The 23,978-nt window shown below is 35.3% G+C and overlaps 4 protein-coding genes across 4 annotated transcripts; 2 read left to right on the top strand and 2 right to left on the bottom strand.

The window, feature by feature from the left end:
• Positions 1-4,401: 4,401 nt before the first annotated feature.
• Positions 4,402-4,920, bottom strand: LOC108217687 (uncharacterized). The gene has a single exon (XM_017390567.2). The coding sequence runs from the start codon at positions 4,918-4,920 to the stop codon at positions 4,402-4,404; it is 519 nt and encodes a 172-aa protein (XP_017246056.1).
• A 3,900-nt stretch (positions 4,921-8,820) lies between these two features.
• Positions 8,821-9,516, top strand: LOC108219373 (putative B3 domain-containing protein At4g03160). Its single transcript, XM_017392789.2, has one exon. It carries the CDS (start codon positions 8,821-8,823, stop codon positions 9,514-9,516), a length of 696 nt encoding a protein of 231 aa, XP_017248278.1.
• Positions 9,517-13,748: 4,232 nt separating this feature from the next.
• LOC108219372 (2-methylpropanoate--CoA ligase CCL4-like) lies at positions 13,749-15,768 on the top strand. Its single transcript, XM_017392788.2, has one exon. It carries the CDS (start codon positions 13,865-13,867, stop codon positions 15,494-15,496), a length of 1,632 nt encoding a protein of 543 aa, XP_017248277.1. The 5' UTR covers positions 13,749-13,864; the 3' UTR covers positions 15,497-15,768.
• Positions 15,769-17,229: 1,461 nt separating this feature from the next.
• Positions 17,230-19,273, bottom strand: LOC108219371 (2-methylpropanoate--CoA ligase CCL4). Its single transcript, XM_017392786.2, has one exon. The coding sequence runs from the start codon at positions 19,205-19,207 to the stop codon at positions 17,396-17,398; it is 1,812 nt and encodes a 603-aa protein (XP_017248275.1). The 5' UTR covers positions 19,208-19,273; the 3' UTR covers positions 17,230-17,395.
• Positions 19,274-23,978: the final 4,705 nt, after the last annotated feature.

Raw genomic sequence — 23,978 nt, 5'->3', positions numbered from 1 at the left:
TCGCCTCCGTCTCCTCTCCTTTTCTTAAACACACTTATCCTCTTTTCATTACTCTTCGCCTTCGAAGTATTATATATTCGTATTAAATATCATATAACATGTTTTTGTAAAAATACTTTTCTTAACTAAAATATAGTGTATTGTGAGTAATGTTTAATTATGTATTCCCGGGCATATGTATGCCAGAATTACGCAGCACACAAGTTTACAGCTTTTGGATGCATATTTAGCGATCAGGATTATAACCTAGCGTCTAATGATTTTTTAGCGTCGGATAAGTTCTTTCCAACGCTTTTAACCGGTGGACGGAGTGATTTTCCCCGTCCAGCGGTTAAAGAGCGCTGAACATATTAAACTTTTGTTATAATCCTGACCGCTGGATATTCATCTAACGCACAGAAAGCTGTAGGTTGGATAAGCGGTCCCTGACATACATATGCCAGGGACTTGGACCCATTACATATATGTGGCTACAGTTTACACTGATTTACAAAATTATATGACTGTATTTTAAAAATAACATAAATGTGGTTGACATTCGATTCCGACTATCAAAAATAGTCACACCCTAGTAATTTACTCACTAATAAATCATCAACGCCACATTATTTAAGGATTACTTCGAATTCTAAACATTACTCATAAATTAAATCGTATGATCGATTAACAGTTCAAATGGAGTGTTTATTTTTTTTATTGCCTGTTTCCAACAAATTTAAGATATATAAGTTTAAGTATTTATTTTTAAAAAAAATCATACAGCAGAAGAAAGATGATTTAAAATAATAATATCTAAGAGCAAGTCCAACAGTGTCCTAGCAAATGCCTTATAAATATTATAAAATATAGTGTCCTAGTGATTTAGGACATCATCTCAATGTATCAACTCCAACAACATGCCCTATTATTGTGCCTTATTATTAAAATAATAATATATATTGAAATTGTTATTGGAAAGAAATGAAAAGGAGGGAGGAGAGAGATGTAGTGGAATGGTAAAAAACTATTTTTTTATTGATAGGGCATACAAAATGGTGCCTCAAAAATAAGGCACTTGTTACATGTCCTAGTGTTTTAGGGTAACACTAGGACATTGTTGGAGCATTGATTTGTTTCACATGCCTTAAATTTTGATTTAGGACATCAATATAGGGCACTCTTGGACTTGCTCTAATAAATCAACTAGCAACATTCATTCAGTCTTTTAGCGATAACTGAGAATCTGAGATTTGAGAAGCACTTTTGGTCCATTCCGGAAACCTGACTTTTTTCATGGAGGATATTAATAAGTAAAATAAGTAGATAGATGTGTCCTTCTACGGTATTAAATCCGGAACTGTGTGATTGCGTTTTCTCGAGTGACGGTCACATTTTTTCAATGCCTCCCTGGTTTTGTACCTTTTTAAGAGCATCTTTAGGAGGGTCTCATTGAGATTTTTTAATTATTATGATAAAAAATTATTTTTAATGAAATAAATTTTCATTTTGAATGATAATTTAAATAATAATCAGATTTTGTATTTTCTTATCATAATAATTGAATTCAAAATCCATTAAGGAGAAATTATTGTGAAAGAGAAGAGGGAAATTGTGAATAAAAAGAAGAGCATTGATATTATAATGCTAGAAAATAAGATGAATAATGATTTTCATTCTTAAAAATTGAGGAATGAAGTAGGTATTCGCTACCTTAAAAAATTAGAATATGTTTGACGTGCCATACAGCATTAATCGAATTCTATTATAGGATGAACATTATAAAACTAGTTCTCAGAGATGCTCTGAAGCCACAATTTTATATACTGCGAGTCGTAGAACTTCTACCTTTACTAACAAGACGCAGGAGTATTGATCAGTCCCAAAAAGAAAACGTTACCAGCGTAGCTTAACATCCCTATTATGAACTAGTTGATAAGCCGCGCGTTGCGGCGGCCTATTAAAATTATATTAATGATTTAATATTAATATTTGTAGAGTATAATAATTTTGTGGCTGTCTTTAATATTTGTAGGATAAAATAAATTTTATATTATAAAAATCTTGATGTAATACCAATACTAATATATAAAATTGTGAAATTGGATTATAATTCATGGTGAAAAAATGAAAATAAATTTCTACACGTAATTAACAATTTAAAACATGATGAATCTTAATTTTATTTGCGCTTTTTTTTTTTTGAAAAGTAATCAAGTTCTCTTACATTGTCACCTTCCTCCAATTTTTTTGGATTGATCCAAAAACATCTAACTTAAATCCGTGAGATAGCGGTCTATAACTACTCTTATGTGTAACAACCTTTAATTTTTAATACTGTATAAACAACTTTCACTTAAAAGTTGTTTGAACGGAACAAACAGATAATGCATGAATAATATTATCTTGTATACAAAGTAAATCATATGAAAATTAACAACAAACATGTCTGATTAACAAAACAAATATTATAAAAGAATAACCAACAAACATACATCACTAATAGTTAATTTATTGATATCATCCATCAATATCATGTCAAGACTATATTCTTCTCTCGTGTTTAGATTTGTCGACTCCCACATATCGGTCTATACCTTTGCTTGCAACAATTTTTTTTTAATACCGTATAAACAACCTTCACTTATCGTTGCAGAAGAACGGCACCACCGAGCTAGAAATCGAGCAAGAGAACTATCACCATAGAGATGCAGGGTTGTGGTATTGAGAGAGAGTATGTTGTGTTTAGATGATCCAAAACCCTACAACCTATAGGGATATTTATAGGTGCAGAGAGGCTTGTGTGCTACTCTTTCCCATAATTAAATAATCTGAATCAAAATCAGATTAAAACTTTCAAGCTGTTATATTCCATAAATAATCTGAAACAAAATCAGATTTTGAAACTTGCTTCTAATATATCCGAAACTAAAAAAGGTTGTTCTATCGCTTCTCCTTTATATAGAAACAAAATCAGATTAAAACTTTCAAGCTACTGTATTTCATAAATAATCTGAAACAAAATCAGATTCTGAACCCGGAACTCAAAAGGGTAGTTCTAATTTTTGATATTTTTCATCCAAAAATTTCAGAAAATTAGAAAAATAGAACGGAGCGATGTGAGAGGCGCCACGCCCCTCGCTTCTCTTTTATATAAGTATATTGATTGTGATAGAAAAAAACAGGTTAGCAAGTTGGCTGCAACCTCGTAGAAACAAGTTGACAATAGTAATTATTATAATAATCATGATGACAACTTTTAAATTTAAAATAGACAATTTAATATTGCAAAAGTTATTGTAATTTTACTAAACAATGTAAAATACATGTATACAGAGAATAGTATAGTAAAAATGCATGCCTTGTTGAGTGCAAATAATTGCTTCCGAAGGAAAAGAAACATCATTAGTAACTCAACTACATTAAACTTGGAGATGTCCTTTTAATGGGCCATTTCCATATGGGGCCGAGCGTCAAGTTTACGAGCTCTATTGGTTCACTGGCCAACGAGATCGGCAGTTGGTTTATTAGCTTATTTGACTTGATCAAGGTTCGCATTATGCACCTGGTGAACTCACAGGATTATCCCGTGGGAACAAATCATCGGGCGATTATGCCTCTGCAGGCTGAGACGAATTTTTTTCGATATGTTAAGTTGAATCTCTAATATATGTCCACCTTCACCCACACCTCTTGATTGAAGCTTTTTCGTCACTATTTTCTATTGTGTCCGTCACCGTTCATTTCTTAGTAATTTATATTTTAGAGTATTTCATTTATATCTTATCGATAATCGTCAAGCAGGAGATTGGTAATGATAATCACATACTGTTGAGCTCTACAGAAGATGCAGGGGAAGCAATCATGTAAAATATTTACCCAGTGTCTTGGTTCTTTCAAAGTGACTGTTTGCGGTAGCATAGCAAAAAACACAAATCAAATTTAATTGACGAAAATATTAAATTAAAATTTAAATTAAATAATCAAAAATTTTGATGTTCCGACACAAAAAATAATGCACGATTACTCTCCTATTTTAGCAACAACGGTGCGTCGCCACAGGCCCCCAAGGTAAGGGGAAAAATAGTGCTCTGTTTCAAATTTCCTGCCCTATTTTCGAATGAAGATTGATCAAAAAATCATCTCTCCGTAATCTTTGTGCAACCATTATCTAATTAGACTAATTTACACGCCATGCAAGAGAATGCTGAAGAATTCTTTTGAAATACCTTCGAAAGAATCAAAATAAGCAATACAGTATCGATTTACAATCACAAGTGTACTAAATAAATAAGCTTTCAGAAACATAATCCAATCTTGATGAAAACAAATGTACAACATTTTAAACAGCAATAAACAGCAAAGATACAGTACTGCTTACAATTACAACCTCCAATCCGCCATCAAATCCCCCGTTCCCCGATCCTAATCCACCTGTTTCGCTCCGATATCGCCGTTATCAACTACAACATATCCCAGTTTCTTTAGACAATTATTGATTTCTTGATCATCATCTTCATCCCCGCCAAAATCAAACCTTCCCTCGAATAACACAGACCAAACTGAATACATTATCGCGGCAGTCAGCACACCGGATCCAACTCCGAACAACAAAGCGCCCACAATGCTCAGTATATCGAGAGTTCGATCACGTATGGAGTTGGAGTTGAAGTTTTCAACGAGCTGAGGCGGCTCTAAAACCTTGACGTTTTGGGAGAACTGGTTACTTAACACCGTAAACTGGTTGTTAGCGGAAAAGGTGTTGGTGGGGTCGGTTTGAGGGGTGTTGGTGAAGTAGAGAGTGAGCAAGGTGGGGTTTTGAGTGAAAGAAGTGGAAGTGGAGATGAAGATGATTGTTTTGCATGGCCTAGCGGCGGAGAGAGTGAGGAAAGTGAAGAGGGTGGTTAGAAAGAGCAACTGGTGGTGGTGGTGCTGTGTTGCCATGGATGGAGGGATGAGAAGAAAGAAATGGGTAGCAGAGCAGAGATTAAAAAAGTATTGTATGTATGGTATTGATTGGAGAGGAAGATAATATAGATTCTGTCGGTGCTATTACATAATTTTGGTTTAGGGTAATTCTGAACTTACCGTTCATGACTTTATTTCGTGCTTTATTTTGGCAATAAATCCATAAGGCTGTCCTTTTTTATCTACCGTGTTTACTAGACTACCAGAGGGGCATAGTTGTGAAATTGACAATTTGACTCCTACTACATGTTTTGATTTGTAAAATCAAATAAAGTATAACATTTTTTTATTTAATATATTGAATTAAATAGATTAAATATTTTGATATTATTTTAATATATCTAATTAGTCCGGTTGATAATATAATTTAACCCCTAATTATCCGTCTAATTACTGGAAGGGACTCCACCAATTTTCATTTTTTACAACACTAAAAGAGGTCAATAAAAATCTAGATAACGCTTTGACAAAGTTTAAACGGTTCTAAATTTAAAATCTTGATCAAGTAAAAAAACATGTGTATGGGAATAAATAATATCATCTCAGTCTCTTTCAAAATGTCATCTTAAAATAATTATGTATATCAAAAGATTTATTTGTTAATCAGTGATAAATATTTAAATTAGGTTTAGTCTCTCTCCTGAATATACATGTCCTTTTGACTTTTGACTAGTCAAATATACTAATTTTGACTAGTCAAATTAGTATATTATATAATTGACAAAAAATTAAAAAAATATCATCGAAAAATAAATCTATTCTATTTTAATATGTAATTTTATATTTCTTAAAATAATAAATGAATATTTTTAATAATTGACCAAAAATTAGTCAATTTGATTTTTCAAAAAACAAAACAGACGCGTAAATTGAGACGGAGAGAGTATTTTTTATATGTAACCATGGTTGATGGTTGCGTGCAAGAAGATTTATGTGACTCCCGGTCAAAATACAGTTTACCATGATATAGTTATAACACTAATTAACATTGAAATTTCCATAAATTTCATATCACACACTATATATGTGTATTTGAAATTTTTTTTAAAACATGATTGACTATAAATGTGTTAATGAGTAGGTAACTTTGCTTATTTGAATACCAATATTTAGGTAACACATGTAATTTTTTGAAATTAAGTATATATTGTTATATAGTTTTGAGCTTATATCGTTGGGATAATGTATGTAATAAATTTCCACATAAAAAGATATATATCTTAGCTTGTTAAATAAGCAATACTATATGCACTCATATTCACAATTATTAGAATTTAAACTCTTATGTGTAAGATAATATATATAGTTTAGCAACAAAATAAAATAATATCAAAATATATACAATTTGACACTTAAATTAAAACACTAAAACGATAAGAATGAAAATCGGAAATCTCCGGATGTAAATACGCGTAGAAAACGGTAATAAACTCTTCTGCAGATTTCAGAATACGGATATCCGGATGTAAAATACACGTAGAATACGGATTTCCTTAACACATAACGTTATCTAGTAAACCTGGTGGTTTTCAAAATCCTGGTGTCAGTTTTATTGGCTTTTTACTCTTTTTTAATACGATTCAAGTGCTCTCCTTCTCAAAAAACCCTAGCCTCCTCTCCTGCTACCGTCGGAGATTTCATCGATTTTCAGCGACGAAAAGCTCCGAATTAGTTTATTTCTCTTGATTTGTTTCTCGTTTTTTCAATATTACTCCTTTCCGGATCCGTTCCAAGATTTTAGATCTACTTAGAGTTTCAAAAATTTGATTTGGTGATAAGTCAATTGAGGTGAATCAATGATGAGTTAAACGACTGCGATTCAATTTCAACCATAGACGTGATTACAGATATTTATATTCGATAAGGTAAGGATCGTGTGAATTGACCCCACGGCGATGGTATAAGTTCGAAATCTTTTGTTTTAGTGCTTTTAAATGTATTTGTCTTATATGTCCTTTGTAATTGGTTTTATATCTAGTTATTGTATTCTATAATTCGTTTTATAACTAGATTTACTAGACTTGTTGTTTCTTTGATTTAATATTTGTGCCCCTTTCGAGGGAGTGCCATAGTTGATGGCTTTTTGATCATGTATTGCGATTATGTTTACCGTTTATTAACGATTGTGTCATTTTAGATGACTTTGTTTCGATGCCTGACATATTCTTTCGTGCTTGATTCTTTCTTTCTGTCCTCATTTTTTCTCTCCCTCTTCATTTTCTTACTTTCCGCGGAATTTTGTCTTTCATCGAGGTTTTTTTTTCAGTCATTGAAGTTTTATTGGCTAAATTTCCGGGGCCATCTGTGAATGACTTTCGGTTAGTCGGTAGACTTTTTTGAATGGAAGTTTTCCTTCTTCTTAGTTCCGCGGGTTTTGCTTTTCTTTCGAGTGTTTTTTTTCAGACATCAAATTTTTTATAATTTGATTAATATGATTTGGTTTATATTTCACTTAAATTTAAAATACATACGATAAAATTATGGATGTTATAACCCGTTCATGGTACGGGTTACAAACTAGTTTAGTTAAGCAACAAAATAAAATAATACTAAAACATATATAATTCGACACTTAAATAATAATAATAATAAAATGACAAGAGTAAAAACCGGAAAGACCCGGATGCAGAGGGTGTTCATGGGTTTCAAAACACGACCTACCCGACTTTAACCCAACCCGAAAAAAATAAAACTGAAAACTAATTGAGTTGAAAATTATAGAAAACAAACTAAATGGGTTGCATTAGGGGTTTTTTAATTTTTAACCGATCCAACCCAACTCGACATTTAATTAAGCATTTACATAGAACATAAGACACCTTTTTTTTTTTGAATAAAGAACATAGGACACTTATATTATCTATTTTGAAAACACACGTGTATTTATGATTCATGTATTGTAGTGTACAACCTAGCATCTATTGAAACATGCATTTATTTTTTTGTTTTGTAGCATAACACTGGAGATTGTTTGAACGCTTATTACAGCATTATAAATTAGAAGACACTAGTTTAGAAAGATTGATTGAAACTTATTACAACATTATAAATTAGAACACACCAATAAAGAGAAAACAATCCTAGATGTGAGGGTTTCCCCTTATCATTTTAGCTTTCCTTTTTTATACAAGTTAGTCTGCAAGAAAGTTGTTGACCCTAATAAGGGTATTTTAACCGACCCAACCCGACCCAAGCTGAATAAAATTCTAAACGACCCAAATCGAAAAAATTTATACCAAAATTTAAATGGTTAAAATTTATTAAAATCGTTACAACATTATAAATTAGAACACACCAATAAAAAGAAAACAATCCTAGATGTGAGGGTTTGCCCCTTATTATTTTAGCTTTCCTTTTTTATACAAGTTAGACTGCAAGAAAGTTGCTGACCCTAATAAGGATATTTTAATCGACCCAACCCGACCCAAGCTGAATAAAATTCTAAACGACCCAAATCGAAAAAATTTATACCAAAATTTAAATGGTTAAAATTTATTAAAATCAAATAAAATAGGCTGTGTTAGGATTTTGAGTAAAATGGACCAACCCAAGTACCCAACCCGTAAAAACCCCTACCCGGACGGAGACAGGCGTAGAAAACGGTAATAAAAAAAATAAAATCTTCAGCAGATTCAGAATGTCAGAACAACTCATTTAGTTCCTTTGGCATCAAGAAAAACATTAAACCCCCTCTCAAACCCCTCTGTTCTGCTTTCTTTCACGTCCTCTGTTATTATTCATCTCTCAATATAATTTCCTGTTCTTTTCATCTCCTCAGAAACCCTTCTTCTTCTGCTCTTCTCTCTTACATTATCTTTCTACTCTGTTCTCTGCTTATTCTAATATTATTGTCTATGCACAATCATATACACCCAAATGGATTCTCAAGAAAAAGAAATTGAAGAAGCAGCGCTAATCCTCTGTTCCATGAAGCACGCGAAAGTAGACGAAGAAACAGCTCTTGAAATTGAAAAAGCACGCCACTTTGCTCTCAAGAAACTCCAATTTCAAAAGCCCTCGTCTCCTCCCTCTCTCAACCATCACCGCAAACATCTCGTCTCTCTGGTGCCTCCGTCTGTCGCCGAAGTTATCGGAAAATGCAGTGCTCCCATTGAAAAAAGACTAACTGGTTCCGATACTCAAGAAAATCAGGTTCGCCTACTCTTGAAACACAAAGATGTCATACAATTCTTGCACCCTCTTTTAAGGCCTAGTGAAGTGGACAGAATTAAGAAAAGGGGAATGTATGTTGATGTTTATGATTGTCATGGAAAGATGTATCAGATGGTGTTTAGGCTTTGGGGGTTAAAAGCCTATGTCATTACTACAAGAAATTGGTATGAGTTTTGTACTGATCATGGCTTGGAGCAGGTTCTTGATTGGGTGACTATTTGGATGTTTAGGCATAATGTGACTGGTAGAATCTGTTTTGTCATCAATTCGGAGCGAAGAATTGTTTCCAGAGCTGTGAGGCCTGTGTTTGATTTTCCTGTCTCGGCACGTAAGAAGAGGACTAAGAGTTGTAGCAGCAGCGATTCGAAGAGGAGGAGATTGAATTATGATGATGAGTGATTGCATGCACAAGTAATTGATTGATTGTTGCAAGGGAAATTCAGGTTTAATTGATTCTTTTCACCATGTTACTGATATCTTGGTATGATGAGTTATTGGAATTTCTGGGTAACTAAGTTTTAGGATTTATATATAACTACATACCCCATTAGATAATATGCAGGAAAGGGGTTTTGGTGGATTTACATAGTAAATTAGAAATAACTATTTGGAATGTGAGGACTAGTTTGAATGAAGTGAACATATGTTTCATTCAAAGTTGATGTTTAACGTGCTTAATATTCTTTTAATGTCTGTTTATGAATGAACCATGATTGCTTGGAACTTGAGAGAACAGAACATATCCCTGGATACTTTCTATCAATGATAATTTTTATTTTTGTTTCAGCAGTAATTTCAATGAAATAAGCACCCGTTTGCATTATTAGTTCTGTTCTGTTCTTTCATTCTGTGTATATATATAAATTCTTGTGATCAGAGTGCTTACATAAAATTCATTTACTGTAATTATCCACTATGGCAATGCATCAAAATTAGCACTTGGAGAAATTATGAATGCCATGCAACTATTAGCCGCTTTTTGATTTTCAATGTGAAGTAATGCCAAATATTGCTCATCTTTATGACCGACTGTGAGGCTCAGTTTGTAAGCAACACAAGGATGATAGAAACAAAGGTGGAATATCGAAATGTATTATAGATATTTACTGCTTTCTGGATTGTATGTTATGTAGTAATCCCAGACTTCTACTTTGATAATTTTTGAAACTGATTTTACTCTGAAGTCTAAAGGAAGTTTCTAGTGCCTAGCTAGCTTGTAAAAGTCCACCCAGTATGCTTCATTAGAGTTCCTACTTCCATGAACTTAGATAATAAGACACCTTCCAAAGTTGTGCAAGCTATATCACCCAACTGGCCAAGATCAAGTATTTGTAATTATTATACTTTATGATAATATTGCAGGTCCGCAAATCCTGAGATTCATCCTTGTTATTAGTCCCGAGAACAGTGTTTTGGGAAGGGTATCAACTTAGGTCAAGAATTCAGCGTTTGAACCTTCACATTAAGTAATAATCGTTTTGTAAATTCACTTCATACAAGAATAATATATATCTTTCCCCCAACTGATTTGCTACATCCTTTCTGTAGTTATATTCCATTCTCAGAATGCAGCACATAGCTCTATGCATTTCCTATGATTGTCCCTGTGAAAATATTATAGTTACACAGTCTGGAGGATGCATTCACGTGTTGTGAAAATAAACACTCAGATTAAAATGGTAAATGATATTACATATCTTGAGATTGTAGCTTATGCTGGCCTTAAATTCTAGTGCTGAATGCATTTACCAGTGGAGGACTTGATTATCAGTTTGCGTATCATTTTTGATTTTGTAGTAATCGGGAGTATTGAATAGGAAAATACACTATTGCTAAGTTCTTTTTGTAGCCTTCTGCTTGAGAGATGTCAAGACCTGAATCCAATACAGAACTCTGTTCATAAAATTTTCTGCTCAGGTGTGAAGAAACCATCTGAAATTATCTGTATTGAACATCGATGCAGGTTCTTAGTGATTTCTTTACATCTTAGCATTAATCTGCCCAACAAACAACCATTTTCATTAGAAGTCAATGTTCTTATCTGTGCTCTGATTGCATCAATGTATATTTGATTGGTAAGTAATGGTAACAAACACGTTAAGTTATATATTGATATGGATCTTAATCAAATAGAACTGTTAGTTACCTTGATTGTCTGTGAGTTGGATTTAACGAATCTATGTAACTTATGTCCGCAAGTGCAAGGTGGTATTAAAATTTCTGAATGTGTTTGGGTCGAGGATTGAATGTTTTGACGATGATTATCACCAACTTTAAGGATTGAGTTGTGATGGTTAACTTTCAAAATGGTGTACCGGAAAACAACCGGTCACACAGTGTTATGGGAGCATTTTTTAATTTTCTTTTTTGCTAAGCATATGGGAGCATTTGGCCCTGCAGAAACAAAAAGAATGTCCGAAGTAGACAGTTGCTGACTTCAAATCCTATCTGTTGCACTCTCCTAGCTGCTGTTTCATTTGCTTGGTTTCTGCTTTGGTGGTGCCTGAAAAACAGTTCCTTGAGTGGTCCATGGTTGAGGTCGAGGTTGAGGTAAAGAGGGAGTAAAGCGAGAGAAGGGAATATGAATGTCAGCCATATGTGTAAGTAGTTACCTGAGAAAAAAAATATACTATACAAGTAATCTGTGAACTAAGCTAGTACATCATAGAATTGGTTGTCATATAAACTTTACTTTTCGACTATTATTTTTGAGTATGTTTGAGTGCCGAGACCTAAACATGGGAGTCAACTTGAGGTTGACTCAATTCTGGAAGCTTTGTCGTGACATTATTATTTCGGATAACAGTAATATTAGAGTATCCCATGCTAGAAAGTAGGGTAGAGCGGATGCGGGTTCGGTGCGGTTTTTGGATAAAACCGCAACCGGAACCGCATGCCCTCGGTTTTAGAAATCAAAAACCTCAACCGCAACCTCATCCTCGGTTTCGGTTTCGGTTCCAAAAGCTCGGATTCGGTTTCTATCGGTTCGGTTTCGGTTATAAAACCGCATGAAAGGAAAAAAAGAAAAATTATACATAAATAATTAAACTTAACTAAAAATTATGCATCCATCCGAAGTTTAAACATAGAAAACATAAAAATTCATAAGTCTACATAGGTATTAATACAAATTTAGTTCAGTCACGCTATTGCATGTTGCCTGCTAGGTAGAACATTCTGTGAACCAGCACTAGCTAGCACTAAATCAAGTTACAGGCAATAAATAAATCCAGAAGTCTTGCTAGTGTATTGTAAACCTCATCAAATGCTATTTAAAATGTGTATGTTTTAGTCAGGAGACTCAGGATGGAGTTGAAGGAAGTCTCTTTCTGGAGTAAAGGACTAGCAGAGAAATAAATTAAAAAGCATTAGGCTCACTAGCAAAGAAAGAGAATTTACGTGCAAAAAAAGAAGCAACTAAAAAATAAAATAGCAAACAAGAAGAAACAGAAGCAGGCAAGTAGCATATCAAGAGCCCAAACTACTAGCACAGACCCAAATCCAATTTAATCCCAGAAACTCTAGATTTCTAGTAGATATATATATATATAAGTTTGTATTTTTAAAATATAAATAATACTATAAATATTATAAATATAAAATATTATATAAATATTATAATTATTTTAAAAATCGAATCGGTTCGGTTTTTTTCGGATCGGTTCCTAGCTATAACCGGAACCGCATAATCGGTTTCGGGTTCGGTTTTAAAATTTTCGGTTTCGGGTTCGGTTCGGTTTTATACGGTTCGGTTTCTAGCGGTTTTTGGCGGTTTCGGTTTCGGTTTCGGATTTATTCGGTTTTTTGCTCACCCTTACTAGAAAGCTAGCAAGGCATAATGGCTCATGTTCCTTGTTTGCCTCATGGTTACAATATTTTAGAGGCTCCTCCATTTTGTGTGTGGGAGACAATATCTGGTTTTTCTGTTAAGAAAAAGTAAAAGATTAATCATAATAATATGAAAGTAAAAATTGATAAAAAAATTCCGTGAAAGACGTATCATATGTCTGATAGATTGATACGGAATTGGTAAATTACCTGATATTAAAAATTCTGGTCTCTGTGAGATAACCCAGTCTTAAATTAATGTTCATCCTTACCAATAGTATCATGTACATTCAAAGATTCTGGCTATGACTTGGCTTTCTCTCTGTCAATTCATTAAGTTAAAAATATCCAGTAGCGTACGTAACGTGCGTATCTATTATATTTACTCCCTCCGTCCCCCTCATTTGTTTACATCGGGGGACGGGGGTTCGGCACGCATTCTAATGTTGTCGTAAAATGTAGTTTGATAAATTATTTTGAACTTTTTTCTCTTCTGAATAAAAATTTGATGTTTAAATTTTTATACAAAAAAGAAAAAATTTAAAAATAAGTTATAGAACTATGTTTTATATGTGCCTTAAAATGTGTGTCGAGCACTGTAAAAAAACTGTAAAGAAATGAGAGGGACAGAGGGAGTACTACTGTAATAATACTTATCCGTCCATCACAATTTTTTCAGTTTTCTATGTCATGTATTTTAGAACACATATAAATATAAGATCATAAGTGATTTTATATTTTTAATTATTATATAAATATAAAAATATTTTTTTATTTAAAACCCACCAGGATAAACACACCTACGGGACTGTGGAGCAGAATTTAAATTCACACACGTTCGATCATATCTACTTACCTAGTACTCTACTCTCATCCAACACACTTCCAAAGTTCCAACACTCACCACTCCTCCACAAAAATGAATGAAATGAATCCAAATCCGGCCAACTCGTCGCCGTTCACCCCACTCTCCTTCTTGGAAAGAGCCGCCGTCGTTTACGGCGACACTCCCTCTCTCATCTACAACCAAACCACATACACTTGGTCTCAAACTCACCGCCGATGCCTCCAGCTCGCATCCTCCATATCATCTCTATCCATCTCCCCCGGCGACGTCGTTTCTGTCGTCGCTCCAAACATCCCCGCCATGTACGAGCTCCACTTCGCCGTCCCCATGTCCGGAGCTGTGCTCCACTGTATCAACACTCGTCTCGATGCACGAACTATCTCGATTCTTCTCAAACACTCCGAATCCAAATTGCTCTTCGTTGATTACCAAATCGCTCCGGTCGCGCTCGAAGCCGTTTCTCATATTCCTCGGGAATCTCGCCCGATTTTGGCTGTTATCACGGAAGGTAATGAAGATCAATCTACTATGTCTCGTAGTTTCGATTGTGTCTATGAAAGTTTGGTGGAAAAAGGTGACCCGATGTTCAATTGGATCAGACCGAGATCCGATTGGGATCCGATGGTGCTTAATTACACATCAGGCACCACGGCGTCGCCGAAAGGAGTTGTTCATAGCCACCGTGGATTGTTCATCATGTCTGTTGATGGACTAGTGGAATGGTCCGTACCCAAACAGCCTGTTTATTTATGGACTCTCCCGATGTTTCATGCTAATGGATGGTGTTTCACTTGGGGCATGGCGGCTGTGGGCGCTACTAATATTTGTTTGAGAAAATTCGACTCCGATTTGATTTTTACCAGCATAATTACACACGGAGTCACTCATATGTGCGGAGCTCCCGTTGTTTTAAACATGTTGTCGAACAATTCACAGGGTGTGAAGCTGGAAAAGCCCGTTCATATCTTGACCGCGGGGGCTCCGCCTCCCGCGGCGGTGCTTATGAGGACGGAGAAGCTAGGGTTTGTGGTGAGCCACGGGTATGGATTGACGGAAGTCGCGGGGCTGGTGGTGATGTGCTTGTGGAAACGAGAGTGGGATGGTCTGAGTGATGCGGAGAGGGCGCGGCTGAAGGCGCGGCAGGGCGTGAGGACGGTGGGGTGCACGCAAGTGGACGTGGTGGATACTGAGTCAGGACTCAGTGTCAAACGCGATGGGTTGAGTTTGGGGGAGGTTGTGTTACGTGGTGGGAGTGTGATGTTGGGGTATTTAAAAGACAAGGAAGGCACGTCAAAGTGTTTGAGAAACGGGTGGTTTTACACGGGTGACGTGGCGGTCATGCATGAGGATGGGTATTTGGAGATCAAGGATCGGTCTAAGGATGTGATTATTAGCGGGGGTGAGAATTTGAGCAGCGTGGAGGTGGAATCGGTGTTGTATTTGCATCCTGCGGTGAATGAGGCCGCGGTGGTGGCGCGGCCTGATGAGTTTTGGGGCGAGACGCCGTGCGCGTTTGTGAGTTTGAATGCGGGGATGAGGGCTAGTGAGAAAGAAATAATGGAATTTTGCAAGGAGAAATTGCCGAAATATATGGTGCCGAAAAATGTTGTGTTCAAGGAGGAGTTGCCGAAGACTTCAACGGGGAAGATACAGAAGTTTTTGTTGAGGGACATGGCCAAGGAGTTGGGAAGGAGTAAGATGTGAAGTGAGTTGACTCAGACGGGTTGGGCTGGGTGTTGTGTTTTAAGGGCATGTGCCAATTGGTGTTCGGGTGTTGGGGAGTGGGGACTTGTGCATGGTAATGACTAGGATATTGATGTTGTATGATTAATATAATAACGTGGCTGGGTGTGGATCTGATTTGGAATTTTGTGTTTCGACCTTTTTCAAAGCTGTCACATGAAACATGATATGAATTGTTGAATATGCAAGGGATAAGCACAATGTTTAATCTATTTTACTCTTTTTGACCCTTATTCATTTTTTCCCGAGGAAGAGGGACTGGGTGTTGCAAATTGCAATATAAGTATGCTCATATTTTAAAGCATGTTGGATTAGGTGACTATTATGGGGCTGTTTGAGTGCGTTTAAAACAAATACTTCTTACTTAAAATAAATAAGTGGAGTAGAAGTTAGAAACAAGATAAGATTTATAAGTTTATAAGTGATTAAAGTGTTTGGAAAATAAGTAGAAATCCTGAAACAAAAGCTGGTATTCCTTACTTTTTATAAGTGTTTCTCGACTTATTACACAAACGGTACGAATAAGTGCTCCTAACTTATAATCCTGGAAGCTGGACTTATAAGTTTGAAACAAACATCCGGTATATCTTTATCAGAGGTTTATAAAGAAGTTGCCACTTCCTGCTTTATAAAGTGGTGACTATATTTTCATTTTAAAAAATGACTAACAACGTTAATAGATTTGTTAAAGTACTTATTTAACAAATTAAGTCCGCTTATTAGAAGTTTGGATTATATGAACCTGGTATACCATTCACACTCATGAGATATTTATCCTCTCACTCTGGTCATTAGTTCTTGTTCCAGACACCCCCTTAATCATCTCTTAAATGAACTATAAATTTAAATATTTTAAAATAGATTAAGAGTGCATTTTATAAGAGTATTGCAATTTAAATTTGTTCTAGCAACATAATCTATATAAATGATAGAAAAAAATAGTCACGGAAGCCCAGCTCCAAAAGATAGTTCACAGAAATTTATTTATTTTCGGCCTGCTCTCAAAGATTTTATCCTTTCGGACTATTCTGGTAATCACTTTTTGGTCCCTGTATAACTGTGTTTGAACTTTGAAGTATCTAGGTTCTGGACTCAAGGAGTTCGAACCTTGATGGCTTGATTTGGCAGACCAGATTTGCCATTCCTGGTCTTATTTTCGGCCACTTAGAGAGTCCACCTCGCAGTTCTCTTGTTATTGGTAACTAGCAGCCTTAAAGTTTGTTGGGCTGTTCGTTAAAGCCTTAAAGGGCCCTATAATTTATGATAGACTCCTACTTTTTGTTGTAAATATTCAACAGGACATATGGGCTTAATTCAACCTGACCAGTGTACTAATGCCGCGAGTCTCATTATTTTCTCAACTGGCCTTCACAACTTCTCTTTGTTTAATCTTACGATTGATTTTCTACAATTTTAACTAATTAGCTATGCACCAAACATATCTCAATAATCTACTTATAATAGACTAGATCGAGGGAGATGAATAAGAGCATTGCTAACAGGGTTGATTAAAATTAATTGGCCAAACCTGATTTGTTGAACTTGTAAATCAGGTTAAGGACTTTTTCCCCACCAAAATGCTTAAAATTAAGAGTTCATGGCATTCAACTATTGAATTAATGACATGCCATTTTCTGAACTAGCCGAATTAGTAAGATTCGAGAGTATCAATAAGTATCAACCATAGGCGTTAACGCTCTATAATTAGTAGAACTCTAGAAGAACCTAAAACAATAAAATCTTGATAGTTTTGAGTAAGTGCATGACTCTAAACAATCCTCAATTAGACGAAGTTATACAAGGTAGCACGAAACAGATATTATTTAGGTCTGATTCTTAGAGATCGGACAAATTACATATTCATACAATGCAGCGGGGCTGGATGGAACGTGGAACATATGACATCTTTGCGGAACAGAGAAACGGATAAGCAAAATCTTTTCGTGGCCTCGAACAGAACAGAAAAGAATTACGCCGTGAGGGGATGTGAATTGAAGTTCTCGCCCCACACCGGGCCGATGGAGAACTCAGCACCTTACTTTTCTCCACATTCGAGCCTGAGCTTACCAATTCCTTTGCCATCTCTCTTAGCAAAAACTTCTGAATCTTCCCAGTCGACGTCTTTGGCAATTCCTCCTTAAACACAACCTTTCTGGGAGCCATATATTTTGGCAACTTCTCTCTACAGAACTCAATAATCTCTTTCTCGGTCGCTGTCTTTCCACAAATTAAACTCACAAATGCGCAAGGAGTCTCCCCCCAATACTCATCCGGCCTCGCCACCACGGCGGCCTCATTCACAGCCGGATGCAGGTACAACACGGATTCCACCTCAACGCTACTCACATTTTCGCCGCCACTAATAATCACATCCTTAGACCGATCCTTGATCTCCACATATCCATCCTCATGCATGACTCCAACATCACCCGTGTAAAACCAGTTTTGCTTCATGCACTGCAAAGTACCTTCCTTGTCTTTCAAATAGCCTAACATCACAGTCCCGCCTTTCAGCACCACCTCCCCCACAGTCACCCCATCGCGCTTCACACCAAGGCCTGACTCCGGATCCACCACATCCACTTCCGTGCAGCCAATCGTCCTCACTCCTTGTCGCGCCTTGAGCCTCGCTCGCTCCCTTGCAGGCAAACCATTCCACTCCGGTTTCCACAAACACATCACTACTAATCCCCCAACTTCTGTAAGACCATAGCCGTGACTCACCGTGAATCCTAACTCCTCGGTCCGCATTAACACAGCAGCAGGAGGGGGAGCTCCAGCTGTTAGAATATGAACCGGACTTGTTAACTTCTCGCGGTCAGGATCGTTGGATAACATGTTTAAAACAACCGGAGCTCCACACATATGAGTCACTCCATGCTTGACTATCTTATCATAGATCAAATCGGAGTCAAATCTTCTCAAACAAATATTAGTCCCTCCCACAACAGCCATCCCCCAAGTATAACCCCAACCGTTGGCATGAAACATCGGTAAGGCCCATAGAAAAACAGGTTGTTTCGGTACAGACCATTCGAGCAAAGCATCGATAGTCTTAAGAAATGCGCTACGGTGGCTAAGAACAACTCCTTTCGGGGAGGCTGTTGTGCCAGAAGTATAATTAAGAACAATCGGATCCCATTCTGACCGCGGCCTGATCCAATCAAACGACTGATCACCTCTTTCAACTAGCCTCTCATACGTAAAATCAAACTCCGGAGATGAAGCTTGATCATCTTCCGTGATCATAACTAGTTTCGGCCTCGAGTGCAGAGGAAAGCACGAGAGAGCTTCCAAAACAACCGAAGCCATTTGGTAATCAACAAAGACGAGTTTCGACTCAGAGTGAGTAAGCAGAGTTGAGATGGCACGTGCATCAAGGCGAGTGTTGATGCAGTTGAGTACCGCGCCGCACATTGGCACAGCAAAGTGGAGCTCGTACATGGCGGGAATGTTGGGAGCGAGAACAGAAACAACGTCTCCGGGGGAGATAGAGAGGGACGATATCGAGGAGGCGAGTTGAAGGCAGCGACGGTGAGTTTGTGCCCAAGTATACATGGTTTGGTTGTAGATTAGAGAAGGAGAGTCGCCGTAAACAACCGCAGCTCTCTCCAAGAAAGAGATTGGGGTGAATGGTGATGAATTCGCGGGATTCGGTTCCAATGCGTTCATTGTTTTTGGTTGTTAGTTCGCGAAACAGAGTGATGAAAAGCAGTACGTTGTAGCTATGCACCTTAGCGCTGAGGGGTGTCATTTATATACAAAAACTTGAGCAGCGAAAACAGATTAGTCGGAATTAATCTTTTTTATATAATAATTGTTTTTATATAATTAAACACGCTCAGGTCCTGATTAGCAGAGATATTAGCCGTGCATGTTTGTGCTATGAATGCTGTCGCACCACCAGCCCATATAACATATCAAAGGAGGCCCAAGGAGAAGAGGGCTATGAAAGTGGCCCAGACAGACATGTGACCCAGAGGGGCAAAAAGGACTTTATGCTGGAAGAGAGTTAAAAAGAGAAGGGAGGAGACTGGGGTAGGGGATCGAAAGAATATTGTTGTTGAGTAGGGCTGGGAGAGACCACCTCTCGAATAGTGGCAATTACTTTTCCGTTGTAATCGTTTCACACTTACTTTGTTATTCTGGAGTTTATGCTAATTATCGTATTTTAGTATCAGATCTAGTAGTTTTCTCTAGCAGTTTGAAAATACGAAACCTTATATTTTCTAACAATGTATCCCAGGAACTATGTAACCTTATATTTTCTAAAAATGCATCCCAAGTTATGTGTCTCGTATATTTCAACAAAGAAACCCTGCTCTGGATTGATGAGTGATGGAATGGAATGGGTTCGAACAAATCATTCGTTAAGACTTATTTTTTTGGTCATTATTGCGTAGGAATAATTTGTGGAGAGGTCTCTCTAGTCAAGATATGTCAAACTATTAAAAGTATATACATAAATTATTTTTACTTGATTGGAGTTCGCCCACCAACAATTATTTACGCTACAAATAAATTATATTTCCAACAAATTTATATACATAATAAGTAATAATTGACTCTGAAGACAGCTATAAAAATATGCAACTCACTGTTTGTGTGACTCCTTATCCTCTTTTTTTTGCTCACAAAGTAGGAAAACATTGATGCAGTTTTCTCCAAACTACTTGACCGAGTGCCGTGCGCTTGATTATCGTCACAGGAAGCTCAGCACCCTAGTGATTACACTCATATTGTTTGGCTTACACATGATAATTTTATGCCCCTGTTTGACCAATGTAATAAATGTGACGATAAATTAAAATTCTTGCAAATATTTAATACTTTTTAAAAAGAATATGTAATTTGAAAAAAGTAAGTCTGCAGAAGAAAACGATGAGTCTTGGAGATAAGATGGGGGGAAAGTGTTGAAATGCGTGTGGGCTACTGCCTACTGGAAACTTGCCCAATGTAAGTAAATGTGATTGTAAATGGAAATCTTTTTTAAATTTATTTTTTAATATTTCAAAACAGGCATGTAATTTGAGAAAAAAGCAAGTATGCAGGAGAAAACAATGATGACTCTTGCATATGAGATGGTTGGGGAAGTGTTGAAATGCATGCGGGCAACTAGATTTCTCGTGCCTCAGCAACTAAGTTATAAAAACAATCTAGATTTCATGTATATGATGGCCTTCTCATTTTGGGCGCATTTAACTTATAATTTTAAAGGTGTTAGGCTGTCTAATTTTGAAATTTATTTTTATTTTTTTTATTTTTATCTATAAAATAAATTTTTAAAAATTAATTATATAGTTATACGATTAATGATTCTTTTTTACGTGTTCAAAGCAGTGGCGGAACTGGACTAAAATTTAAAGGGCTCAAGTAGTGTGTTTCATGATTCACGGGTCGTTCGGGTACGAGGTACGGGATCGAGTACACAAAACGCTAGTTCTTGTGAATTGGGTACGACGACCCGCAAATCCGATTCACGGTTTGATATCTTGATCTCTTTTAGTGATTTTTTTACTAAACAACATATCAAAAGTGTAACGTAATAATGTGCAAAGTTTTTTAGATTGATGTTTCGGAACATTTGGAAAATTTCAGCTTGATGCTTTTTATTAAGAGTGCAGGAGCATTTCTTAATATCATACAAATTGCTAGAAGATGATACATGCACATTTTAATATATGAGAAGAGTAGTGTAATTATGTGCCGAGTTTTTAAAAAACATATAAATGACCATCACAATTCACAAAAACAAATGTAAAATTTTAAACATCAATGCATCATTCGTTTTCTTTTAGAATAATGAACAAATGTGCTGCGCTTAACCATCACAAATCCTAACATATACATCAAATAGCGGAACCCTCATCAAACCGCGGTTCATCAAATTATGTACCACTCAATTGTTCAAAATTCAAGTTTTAATTTTTAAAAAATTCGGAACCCCTAATTAAAAAAAACTCTTTATACAAAATCACAGCAAATACAAAAATATTAAAGAATAACAATTAATCCAATAATCAATTAAATTATCATGCTTTAAAATTTGGAAAGTAAGTCCCTCTCTATGATAGAGATAAAAAATTATATTGACATCAATAATTCAGCGCGTTAAAAAAATATATAATGTATTTTGAGTTCAGGAAAGATTTTGACATCCCTAGCCCCCACTAGTTCAAAATCAACAAGTATATTTTTGCTCTTAACCAAATTTCTGCATATTATAGAACGTTTGCATCTGTGATATGTTTATATAGTTATAAATTACTGAAATTCCAAGAGCGGACCTTTCAAACTATCGTGTAGTTTCTTTTACCAAAAACCAAATTCATCTATGTGGTTGTTTGGGATTGAGAAGCAAAGGCTTAAAAGAAGTAGAAGTCCAGAATAGAAGTCGGGTCAGCGTTTGGGGAAAGAAGCCCGGCGTTGTTTTGGAGCTTCAGAAGTGATAATGCAGAAGTTAGGAGTTGGAGCTTCTTTTCTTGCTTCTACTTCCTTTTTAGAGCATAAAGCTCAGTTTCATCTTTTTTTGGCTGTAAGTTATATTTAATTTACAGGAAGGCCATCCTTCTATTTAAATTATTCATGTTTAGTGTATTTTGTATTTAAATTTCTTAGCAAGTTTATTTATTATTAGTTTGAATTATTTTAAAAATAATATTATAATGTACGAAACACTATATAAACTTATAATTTATATCATCCAAACACTAAAAAAACTTATAAGTTCAAATAACCAAACACTTAACAATTTAAAAAATTTACTTCTACTTCTCACTTCTACTCCACTTTTTTATTTTAAGCAAGAAGTCATTTCTTTTAAACTTAGCGAAAGCAGGAACCTTTATATACAAAATTTCGGGGCCCTATGTTTTTTTTTTTTTTTGACAAGAGTAAATCTTTGTTTTATTTTAGTTTAAGATAGCATACGCCCTGCGGTTGAAACTGTGCCGTAAGATACGGATTGACATTTAAACCGTTTGGTGCTTTAGTCGGAACCAGAGTTAAGAATCAGGAGACAACTAACTACTTCAACAAGACATGTATTAATTGAGGAAGGTTTGAAAATGAGGAATTATGGCGAATAAGGAATGACAGTACAGTAACTTGACCAAACTCTGTCTGGTCCGAACAGGCCGATTTATGACGAATGATGTACAGTTTGGGTGAAAATGTCTCAGGGCCTAATTTTTAAAATTCATAATTTATTATCCCTCCTTTCCTATGTTGTGACTGTAAAAAAATTGTCTCTGGATAGTGTTTCATTCTTGTTCCAATGCATATTTTTTCATATTCACCCGTGATTATTTGTTCTAATATTTGATTTACCACCATTTGAAATATAAATCGCCTTACTCTTTAACACACACTTCTAAGTCGCTTGACAGCATAGTTAAAATTGTTATTCTAAATTTTTTTTTTTGAATTATAATATTAATCATATATTTTTATTCAAAAAAAAGAAAATTTTAAGAATCATGATTTTAACTATACAGTCAAAGAATTAGAAGTGTGTGTCAAAAAATCAAACGATCTATATTTTAAAATAAAAGGAGTATACACTTGGCATTTAATACAATAAATAAGAGTATACGTGGAAACAACTTATAATATTTAATTTTTTTTAAAATGTGTGCTTTTTAATAAATGTGACAAGCAAAATTGGACGAGAGGAGTAATAAACATAGAATATCAGAGGTCTCGGAAAGATATCCCAACTTTTAAAAAAATAATATGCTCTAAGTTGTTATTGATTACACCCTTTTAAAAAAAGTAATAGATACTCTGGATGCACATTCATTTTACCAGTAATCTCTAAGTACAAACCTTATTTTGATTTTCTAAAATATACTCCTTCCTTTCCCTCAACTGTTTATATCGCGAGACGAGACCCGACAAGTATTTTAGTATTCTCATAAAATATGGTTGATAAATTATTTTGAACCTTTTTCTTGTGAATAAAAATTTAATGTTTAAATTTTTATATAAAAAAGAAAAATATTACTAATAAATTATGAAACTAAATTCAACACGTGCCTTAAAAGTTAAAAGCAATGCAAAAAGATTGTAAAGAAATTGGAGGGACAAAAAGAGTATTAAACTAATGAATACCTAAAAAAAATCTCTCTCCATCCCAACAGGTTCTTTATGTTACTTTTTAGCACGCATTTGAGGCTTTTTATAAAGTATAGTTCCACGATATTTTTTTAAAATTTTTTTATCTGAATAAAATTTCGACGGTTTAAACTTTTATTCAAAAAATATAATTTTTAAAAATGTTATGAAACTATACTTTATAGGAATCTCAAAATGCGTGCAAATAGTGAACGTAAACAAGTAATATGAAAATTGTTTTATTACAACAATTTTGTCTTTGATTATTCCCTGTAGCTTAAAACTCAAAAGACTAATATTTCTTAAATACTTTAAGCAATATAGATAC

This window comes from Daucus carota, chromosome 4, assembly GCF_001625215.2.
Source record: "Daucus carota subsp. sativus chromosome 4, DH1 v3.0, whole genome shotgun sequence".
In the NCBI taxonomy this organism is placed as follows: Eukaryota; Viridiplantae; Streptophyta; class Magnoliopsida; order Apiales; family Apiaceae; genus Daucus; species Daucus carota.
This window is presented reverse-complemented; position numbering and strand designations above follow the sequence as displayed.